At 43.1% G+C, this 11,166-nt stretch overlaps 1 protein-coding gene across 1 annotated transcript; it reads right to left on the reverse strand.

Moving 5' to 3' along the window:
• Positions 1-8,116: 8,116 nt before the first annotated feature.
• On the reverse strand, positions 8,117-8,911 carry LOC137624619 (E3 SUMO-protein ligase ZBED1-like). The gene has a single exon (XM_068355580.1). The coding sequence runs from the start codon at positions 8,909-8,911 to the stop codon at positions 8,117-8,119; it is 795 nt and encodes a 264-aa protein (XP_068211681.1).
• Between the last annotated feature and the right edge of the window lie 2,255 nt (positions 8,912-11,166).

Below are 11,166 nucleotides of genomic sequence, written 5' to 3' on the forward strand. Positions count from 1 at the left end.
AATGGATTAAGGGTTGTAAAAGATAACCTCAGAGACAAGGTACTGTAAATACTAAGTAGTAACAAGTGGGATTATAAAATAAATCCTTATAGATAAATACTAAGTAGTAACAAGTTGGATTATAAAAGAAATCCTTATAGATCAGATAAACATAAAACAGAAGCAGGAGACTTATTTGGATTTGACATTTTCATCCAAATTCATACCCGGAGATATACCTGATAGCTGCGGTGGCTCGCCTGACCTCGCTTTCCAAGCCCAGGACCCTGTCTCCCAGCGAGTAACCTAACCCGTCTAATCTATGGGTCTTGCTAGTAAAGCATTATTACACATGTCGTAATTATACTATTTTACTTGGTGTTTATACATAACCTTTTATTATTTGTCGACTGAAATGGTCAGTTCCCAAAGATGAATTTTTCTAAGAAAACAATTCAATAAAATTGAAGAAATATGGAAAGGCGACATATTCAGGGTCAGGTCATGGATGTTTGGCGGCTAGAATGGGGTCTGTAATGGAGTTGAATTATTAGTCAAAAACTCGCAAAAAAGAAAAGCTTATATCTAAAATAATTGGTATAATTATACCGGAGACAAATTATGCGAGGCAATTACTAGATAATTTGCAATGGCTTTACACATTATTTCAAGACAATACCCAGTAAATATTATACTGTTATTTCTTGCCAAATACATTAACCATATATTTTTCCTATTCATTATCTTGTGTTCTATACATTTCTGATCTTGATTACTGGGGCAAGCCACCCATTCATGAGTTTTTGGAGCCTCATATAAAGACAATTATGGGGGAAACCAGGGTGTTTTTGGGAGGGGAAATGTCACAAACGAGTGATTTGCAGCAATAATAATGGTCAGAAATGCAAAATAAGCACAAGATAACCAGTTGGAAAACTGTGGATCATGTAAGTGGCTAAAAAGAGGCCAAACATGATTATTTAACACTAGATTTTAACAAACCCACCTAACTTGGCAGTTCCCAGGTCACAACCCCTAGCTGGGGACAAGACCCCAGACCACCTTCCCAGGTCACAACCCCCTACGCAGGGGCAAGCCCCGGACCCTCTTCCCAGGTCACAAACTAAAGCGAAATTAAAATTCACAAATAAATCTTTACCTTAAGTTTTGGGAGGTCGAAGGCCAAGGGTTTTCCGTTGACAAAGGAAGAACTTTCACTGACCCTGTTGTAGACGTAGATGGGTGGGGGTACAGTTTGGTGGCTTGAAGCAAGAAATAATAGTAGGTGCTCAGACCTCTTGTGCACACTTTAGTTTGCTAATTATTGAAAAACGAAACTGAACATTAAAATACTTATGATAATTTTTACCTGGCGGATAAAGACGAGATAAGTATTGAATAAAATATTATTTTTGCATTCCGCCACGGAGAACGTAACTCTTGATATCCCGCCACAGCCTTTTGATGTTTTGAGTATTTGCACCTATTTTGGGATCCACAAATTTTTTTTTTAATGTATCCTTTCCATGAATCAGTGTGGGTTCAGCTTTCATTCCAGGCCTCTTTGACCATTCTTTCAGGTTTCTCCACTGCCTTTCAATAGTCTGCGTATGAATAGTTGAATCATTTGGATCCACAAAGTGTTTTGGAGCAGGGTTTCCCAACCCTGGGGTCTCGACCCCACTCTTGGGGTCGTGAAGACATGGTAATATCTAAAGGAATTTGGCTGATATCGTTGGATTAAGAGGATTCAGTAGGTTTTACCAAAACTTTCCCCCATTCCGACCTGAGGTGGTATACATAAATCTAAAAAATACATTTTGAGCGAAGCGAAAAATCTATTTTTGGGTGAGGTGGCCATGTCGTCTGATGGAAGGTTCCTATAGGTAGCTTTCTAAGGGATATTTGGCTACAGTGATATTCCCAGAGAATTAACCGTTAGTTCTCGAGAATTCTAACTCCTGGTGTGAATATCCTTAAAATAATATCAGGGGACGTATATCTTGATACGACACAGCAATCTTCACCCCGAATAGCGTTTTCGCTTCGAGGGGGAAAATGGCAAAAATAGAAGGGGAGCCGTTATCAAGGTACCCTTCCTCTGTTACTACCTTGAGTATCTACATGTGAGTATCTACATGGCGCCATCGTCGCCGCCATGTTTATTCCTTGTAGAGCTGTGCAAGGTGCTACAGATATAGTAGTTTCGGCATGGATCCTGCCAAGGCCTTTTTTATACAAAGGAGGGCGGGTCCATCAGGACGACATGGCTATCTCGCCCAAAAAAGGGATTTTGACGAAGGAAAAATCTATTTCTGGGCGAGAGACCTGTGCCGCCCAGTGAAATGCTCCTATAGCACCATTTCTAAGGAATATAACTGCTAAATATTACCAGAGAAAAAATTAGGAATGCTAGGTTGATCTAGCTCGCTCACCTATTGGTGTTTGTATAAACTGGGGCGAAATATACTAGAGGTCTCGTACCATTTAGACATCTCCTCTTCGAAATCCCTCAATAGTGAGGTGCGGTTCAACCTCCCCTGCCGCGCAGACCAGTACTACTAACTCTACCCACGCTTGCCCAGCACTCCTTACAGCACCCTTAAGTTTGGGGTCTGATCAGGGGGGACAACTAGGGTGGGTTCACTGGGCGGCACAGGTCTCTCGCCCAGAAATAGATTTTTCCTTCGTCAAAATCCCTTTTCTGGGCTCAACCTGTGCCGGCCAGTGAAATAGTACCAGAGAAACGAACCCAAACTTCATTAACTATAAGGGAACGAATTAAAATAAACATAACAAATAGTGATTTAATCATGAGTTGTAGTAGTAGACGATAGTCTTTATAACATCAAAAATGACAGGATATAATGTCCCAGTAAGGGATGGCAAAATGTAAAAGTAAAACTTGAAATCAAAACATGATCTGAGGTCAAAACATCTTAGAAATACTATATAAAACTGGACATTAAAGAAATACAGTTCGCAGGACAAAAAGGTAAATATGACCATCAATAATAGAGATAAACAATGTTAAGACATGGGGACTCCCATGGGTGTGACATAACAAACTGAACTCGGGTAGGAACTGTAAGTGAGGCAGGTAAGAGGAAGAAGATGGCAGACATTGAATTCAGGAATTAGTTAGGAAGGAATTTGTCCGGGGATACCACGCTCCCTGCGGCTACGGTAGCGAGTTGAAGGGCCTCTAGATGTTTAAGATAGTGTCGCCTGAACACTGACGGGGATTTCCATCCGGTATATTTAGTAAGATCTGCAAAGTTCATGTGATGGAAAAAATTTATTGAGGTTGCTACCGCCCGTATGTCATGGACGTGAGGGAAGGACTCAGGATTAGCCTGTTTGATAAAATACAAGATCTGTTGCCTGATCCCTTTTAAAGTTATAGTCCCTCCCTGCTCTCTGATGAACAAGGGTCCCGAGGTCTTATAGGAAGTCCTTGATAGAAAGGACTTTAGAGTGGTAACAGGGCACAGGGAAGGGTCCTGAAGGAGCAGGATAATTTTCCAGGAGGACCATCTGTTCTGAGGGTCTTCATTTTTGGCCAAGAAGACCTTGTTTGGGGAGAGGAGGACCTCTCCTGATGGAAGGAACTCAATGTGGCCTGGATCTCTTGACAAGGCAGCTAATTCTGAAATTCTAGCGCCGGATGCTAAACTCATGAGAGAGTTTTTCTGAGTAGAGGTATATACTCACATGAGTCGTTGATGGTTTCTGACGCCAGTTTAAGAACATCATTGAGAAACCAGGAAACCAAGCTAGGACGAGTGGATGGTTTCAGTCTGGCACAGGCTCTTGGAATTGAAGCTAGCAATGAGTCTGTTAGATCTATATTAAACCCGACCAGGAAAATCTTCCTCAAGGCAGACTTAATGGTAGTAATAGTGTTAGCTGCCAAACCCGACTCAAACAAGGTTCTGAAAAAGGTTACCGTTAGGGTTAATGTCATAAAGACAGTATTAGAATCCTTCAAAAACTTTGCTAGTTTTTTGACCGCTGAGTCATATTGACGAAGAGTGGAGTCTCTATGATTCTAAGAATAAAGTATTCTGGGGATCTATGTTAGCCCCTTTGTGGGCCGCAAACTTCATGAAGTCCATAAAGTTAGGGCGTTCCGAATGTTTGAGGAAGCGAACACAGTGCGCGTTTGTACTATCTGGGTCAAAGTCGGGTTGGGAATCTGGTGAGGGTGGAGATTCAGCTCCAGTAAAAGAGGAAACCAATTGCTCTTGGGCCAATTGGGGGCCACCAGGGCTACTTGACCTTTGAAGGTTCGAAGTTTGTCCAGCACCTTCATCAATAGGTTCACCGGAGGGAAAAGATAAATCCTTTCCCAGGTGTTCCAGTTCAGAGACATGGCATCCGTGGCATAAGCCCGAGGGTCCAGGTTGGGGGCCACATAACATTTCAGTTTGTGGTTGGACTACGTCGCGAAGAGATCTACCTGGAGATCCGGCACTTGGGAGAGGATCCACTAAAACGATTTTCGATCTAGTGACCATTCTGACTCAAACGGGGTCGTCCTGGAGAGTGCGTCTGCCACAACGTTCCGAACTCCAGCCAGATGGACAGCTGATAGGTGCCATTGGTTTGAGGCTGCCAGGGAGAAGATTGCTACCATCACATGGTTGATGGGGCCTGACTTGGAGCCCCCTCTGTTTAGGCAACGGACTATAACTTCGTTGTCGAGAACTAGCCTCAGATGTTGCTTCTTGGCCGGGGAAAGACGTTTTAAAGTTAGTAAGACCGCCATGGCTTCTAGGATGTTTATGTGGAATTGTTGGAACATTGTGGACCAAAGGCCCTGAACCTTCTTGTGTTGGGAATAACCTCCCCAACCTGATAGGGGGGCATCAGTGTGGATGACTATCTTTGGAGGAGGGTACTGTAACGGAACCGATTTCGATAGGCTCTTGGTGGTTGTCCATGGGAGAAGCCTCTTCCGAAAAATGGGAGGAAGACGGGTCTTCTTGTCTCGAAATTTGTTGTTCGCTCTGGAGCGCCAAACCCGGTTTATGTCCTTCAGTTTCGCTTGCAGAAGGAGGTCTGTCACGGAAGCGAATTGTAGGGATCCTAGGATCTTTTCTTGATTCCTTCTGGATGTTATCTTTTCCCCAAGAAAGCGTTCGGTATTCTTCGCAATCTCTATCCTCTTGGACCTGGGGAGACAGGGTGTGAGAGCATAGGTCCCATTGCAATCCCAGCCACTGAAACTTGGTCTCCGGTGTTAGGCGTGACTTTTTGAAATTTATTTGGAATCCCTGAGACAGAAGATACTGGATCACCTTGTTTGTCGCTTTGAGACAATCCTCGACGTTGTCTGACCAGATTAGCCAATCATCTAGATATGCGACGACTTAGACTCCTTGGGTTCGGAGTTCTTGAATGACTGATTTCGCCAGTTTCGTGAAAATCCTGGGCGCGATGTTGAGCCCGAAAGGCATCACTTTGAACGTGTAAGCCTTGTCGCCTAGTCTGAATCCTAGGAATGGGCGGAAATGTCTCGCTATTAGAACGTGATAGTAAGCATCGGTAAGATCGATGGAGGTGGTGACGGCCCCACGGGGAAGCAAGGTCCGTACCTGCGAGACGGTAAGCATGTGAAACTTGTCGCATTGAATGGACAAGTTTAGTCGGGAAAGATCGAGGATGACTCTCCGGCTGTCTGAGTCTTTCTTCGGGACGCTGAATAAGCGACCTTGAAACTTCAGATGTTTTGTTTCTTTGATCGCATTCTTGCGCAGGAGATCCTGGGTAAACAGGAGTAGGTCTGGTGTCGGGGGTTGATGGAATTTGTTCGGTGGAGGAGGCCCTTCTATCCAACTCCACCCTAGGCCCTTGGAAATTATGCTGAAGGCCCAAGGACTAGGGCTGGGCAAAAATCGCAAATTTTGGACTCGACAAAATCGACTCTTGGAGAGGGTGGACTCGCAAGAATTGATTCTGAAGTAGACTCCCCTCCCAACGTCATTCTGTAGTATGTAGTGGCGAGAGGTTCGACGCCGTCGAGGGAGTGACTCCCTGGGTGCAGCTTCACCTAAGACAAACAAACAAGGGACTTGGGGGGGTGGGGGGAGGTCTTGGAGGAAAGAAATATTCTCCGAGTCACTCGGGCACTTCCTAAGCCGCTTAAGAGACATAGGCCCGCATTCCAAGATAATTACAAGCAGGTGTTCACTGTCCAACCAAACAAGACTATAAAGTCAATCCAAAATTGAGTGGTATGGAGGAGTTTAAACAGATTAACATATCGTCGCCTATTTTCATATGGGAGAAAATTGCTTTAGGCTGTCTGCTTTATCTGGGCCATCTTATCCTCTTAATCTATGACCTTGCCCTATGGCTTTTAGTTTTGGCAGTTTGTCTCGAATCATATAGCCTATTCCTTGGTTTTTTTTTTGTTCATTATAAATGCTATACTTATTTCCTTCTTTAGTATTTGTCTTATTAACATATGATCAATTATTCTACTATATGTTTCAAAGATTGATTGTAAGTTTAATTTCAATTACAATTGTTTACACTTTTTTATTCACCTCAGAAATTTTCTTTATTAATCTATTTCATTTGACACTTCCTTATGTTTTTGTTTACTCTCTCTTTTATATATCCTCCTTCATTTTATTCTCCTTTCTCTTTTATACATCTTCCTCTCTTTTTAAGCTTTCACTTTTACTTTATACATCTGTTTATTTTAAAGGTCTGCCGTTTTTTTTTTCCTTGCTGGAAATATTTGAATATCACATTACAGTAATGACAAACATTTCCAATATGATATGACAATACATAATAAATATTTTTCAGTATCACATTTGGTACATAAATCGACCAGTTAACCAATATCACATGTAGTAATGGTGAAAGCTCAGTAACACATATTACAGTAATATATATTTTCAATATCACGTTACCTACACCAACCAATAAAGCAATATATATCGTATGTATTAGTAATGAGGGATCAGTATCACATATTATAGTTACAGTAATGATGAGGGATCAGTATCACATATTATAGTTACAGTAATGATGAGGGATCAGTATCACATATTATAGTTACAGTAATGATAAAAATTTCCAATATCACATGGTTCCTACATCAATCAATAAAGCAGTATCACATATATTAGAGATGGATCAAACTAGCAGTATGACATATTAGTAACAGTAATAATTAAAATAAAGCTTCAGATAGGGTTTATTTACATGTTTTTATTCAAAAACAATATCATGTTGATATTTTTATCACTCAAAGCACTAAGTCTGTGTGAAATTAGTTCCCCTGCTTTCGAAAAAAGTCTTAAAGAAGGTACAGAAGTAGCTGGAATGCATAGAAACTTTTTAGCTAAGGCATGCAGCTTTGGAAAAAGTACACTATGCATTTTCCACCATTTCAATGGGTCCTCATCCCGGGGAATTATTGGTTCCTCGAGGTACCTCCTCAATTCAATGTGAGGCCCTATGCTTGTCAATCGTTGTGACTTCATAGTTGTTTCCACTTTAGCATCAAAGCATTGCCAGAGTGATCCCCGTTTAGCCTGCACTTCATTTATGTGGCTCTCTGTCTCTGACGACTGGGATACATGAGGTACTGGCACAGACTCGTTTATCTCCTCTTTAGAATATTCACTGCGCATTAAATTCATAATTCTCTCTTCAGTCACCTTCACATTTCCCATGTCAACAAAAGACACTTTTTTTAAACCTCACGTCTAGCAACGTTGCTGCTCCCAGCTGGAACACCTTTTCCACTGTTACAAATCTTTTTTGCAACTGTTTTTGCAGTTCAGTGCCAAAACCTGTTCTCATGTGAGCATTTGAGTTTATGCACTGCTGAAGTGCCCTCGTAATTGGAATAACCTTTGACAAGGATGTGAAATTTTCTGTGGACATTTCTCTCGTTGCCTCTTCAAACGGTCCCAGTAGCAACACTGCACCTTTTACAACTTCCAGTTCCTCACTACTAAGGCACATGTTGCTTTTCCCTAACAAACACAAAGTGGTGGTAATGGCTTCATGCTGTTCGAGAAATCTTTCCATCATATAAAACGTAGAGTTCCACCTGGTGTCAACATCCATTATTAACTTTTTCCTTTCCACTCCATTTTGGATTTGAATTTCACTTAGTTTGTCTGTTGCCTTCACGCTGTGGTGAAAAAGACGCTATGCGCTTAATTTTTTCTTGTGACAGCTTTATTTCATTTGTGTTTTTTATTGAATCTTGCACAACGAGATTCAGTGTATGCGCAAAACATGGCTGTTGTTTTATTTGCATGTATTTTGTTACTGCTGCCACAATATTTGCTGCATTATCAGTAATAATGCAGCATACTTTATCAAGAATTTCCCATAGAGTGCAAATGCGTTTTAGTTCATCAGCAATATTTTCTGCTGTGTGATCCACTTTCAAACGAGCCGTTTCTAATACAGCTGATTTTAAATTCCATTCTGAGTTAATGTAATGAGCAGTCACGGTGATAAAGCCCCTAGTTTGCCTTGAAGTCCATAGATCTGTTGTGAGCGATACATGTGGTGTTTCTCTTAGCTCGCCCTGAACTTGTTTCACAGCTTCATCATACATTGCAGGCAAATATTTTCTAGTCAAATCCCTCCGGCTAAGCATAACATACCGAGGATCTAGACCATGAACAAAATTTTTGAATCCTTTGTCTTCGACAATGGATATTGGCTGCAAGTCAGTTGCAATCATTTTAATGAGCAGTTTATCAAGTTGTTGCTTTTTCAAACCTCCTTCCTTATAGCCATCTTTTTTAGCAAATACATCAGGCAGAGTTTTCTGGGCAAAGTGGCTTGATGTGGCTTGCGATTGAGACAATGTTGCAGGTGAAACAGGTGAATTATTTTCTTTCTGTTCTGCATATTGTAAAGGGTGCTTCGACTGAATATGCTTCATCATAGAACTTGTCGTTCTATTGTAAGCTAAGGTTTGCTTACATATCAAACACTTAACGGTGGTGGGGGAATCCTGTTCCATGAAGTCCCACACAGGACTCTTTCTTGTACGTTTTGCGGCTGGCTGCATGATTAGAATCAAAGTCCACGGATGAAATCTGAGAAGAAAAAAAATCTGTGTATTTTCACTTAGTAATTCTGCTTAGAAGCATAAAGAAATGTTTCTTCCAAGTTGAAAGTGAATTCGAAATTAAAAGGAATTCGTGGCTTATTTGAAAAAAAAATGTATGTCACGTGTATTTGTGACTATTTCTCATAATTACTACTATTTACTGTCATAAATACCACTTCTACTATTTATAACACGTATGTATGTACACGTTTTATAACTGTCCTCTAAATGCAACGTTAGAAATGCTTTATATACAATGCACTGAACTGTACACTTACATTAAAATGAGGCGATTCAGGCGATTCAGACACCGACGACGAGATCTTCCTATAACCACTGACTGTCATTGACTGATGATCGATCCCTGACCCTGAGCGGTCAGCGAGCTGACCCCAGGTCAGTGATCTTGATGAATGAGTCATGATCACGTGCGCCGAACGGCTGGCGGATAGGGAGCAGAGTGGAGTCTATTTTCTGTGGATGTGAGTCGACTCCGGGATTGCTAAGGTAGACTCGCCAAGATCGATTCCGGAGTTGATTTCTGCCCACCACTACCAAGGACTGAACCTCCAGCGACTCCTGAATGCATAAAGTCTCCCTCCTACCTGGAGATCCTCAGTAGTTGGAGGATTTTCCGCCACGGCTACCGCGTGATCGCTTTCCACGGGAGAAATATCTCCCTTTGCCTCTGTTCTGAAAAGAACCTCTTGAACCGAGGCCCTTGCCTCATTGGTATCCTTGAGGGGAAACCCGGGACTCATAGGCCGGGTTATAAGCAGGATAGGTGAACGAGCTCGAAGCCACTAGGCTTTTAGGAACGGGAACATATTCCTCTTGGGGCTGAGACTTGGAGGTGGAGGGTTGGATGGTCTGAGTAACCGGGACCGGCTGAACTACCTGGAGAGGTTGGCGGAATTGGGCAGAGCTATAAGGACGTAGCCTTTTCCTGCCCCAGGAGTGAACGTTCGACTGTTCGAACTTCCGTTTGGGAGTGAGACCCCAACGGACCTTGAGGCTTTGGTTCACTCTGGCAGCTTCGCTTAGTACTGAGTTGACCGTGTCCTCCGGGAACAGATCCGGACCCCAAGCGGAGGCTTTAATGAGCTTATTCGGCTCATGGCGGATAGTAGCCTCAGATAAAACATGCCTACGGCAACGTCTTCTGGCCACCAAGAAGTCATAGCAATCCGCTAACAAGGATTGTAAGGTGGCTTTTGTCATGACTTTAAAGGCGTGTTCCTCATCATAGTTGAGGGAAAACATCTCCGCCATCGTCGAGACGTTAAGGCTCCTGCTAAACCTAGACCGGGACTCAACTCGAGTCGGATTAATGTTTCGGGGAGTCTTGGGAGGCGTTCGCTAAATTGCGTCGACGCACAATCAGCGGATAGCTTACCAGAGGTAAATGTTGACTGGATGTTAAGCCAACATTCATTATCTGATGGGAGCAGAAGAGATGTAGGGTCTGTCTCCCGGAGCTGGGGCAAAGGTTTGTCTTCGGCCACCGCCTGAAGGGCTAAGTCCACCATTTTGGTGACGCAAGGAGTAGGGGTCTGCTCGTCCACAAGAAACAGTGTATGTACTCTTGTGGGGAGTCAGCATGGTGTCTGTGCAACCCCACTCGTTTAGGGTTCTAACCCAAACAGACTGAGCCTGTTCCTTTGGGAAGATAACGGTCTCCTTAGGGACCTTATCTAGCCGGACAAGAGCCTCTTCCGTTAGCCGGGCGAAGCCGGGGAAGGGGAATTGAAGGCCGGGAGGGAAGAACTCAAAATCTTCAATGGGCCGGGTTCCAAAGCCTTCAATGGTTAACATCCCGTCCGTGAAAGGGCAGTGGAGCGCCATTTTCCACGGGTTATTTTTAGTAAAAGGCGGGAGTTTTGAGGCGTCCGGGATGAGGAACTGCTGTTGTTGAGGCAGTCCTCCTTCTAAGGTGTCTAGTCTCCTGGTGACGGCAGAAAGCATTGAGCTAATCTGCTCTGAAACAACCCTCGTCATCATATTGGTGAGAGCCACCGGGTCGAGGCTGGCCGGGGCAACTGAGGGGGATGGCTGCACTCCCGGGTCCTGAGAAGTAGGGGAGG

This window comes from Palaemon carinicauda, chromosome 31 (genome assembly GCF_036898095.1).
Source record: "Palaemon carinicauda isolate YSFRI2023 chromosome 31, ASM3689809v2, whole genome shotgun sequence".
Lineage (NCBI taxonomy): Eukaryota > Metazoa > Arthropoda > Malacostraca > Decapoda > Palaemonidae > Palaemon > Palaemon carinicauda.

What these genes read in the sequence shown, in the direction of transcription:
- LOC137624619 (XM_068355580.1), bottom strand. Translation starts at nt 8,911, where the DNA reads ATGAAGCATATTCAGTCGAAGCACCCTTTACAATATGCAGAACAGAAA.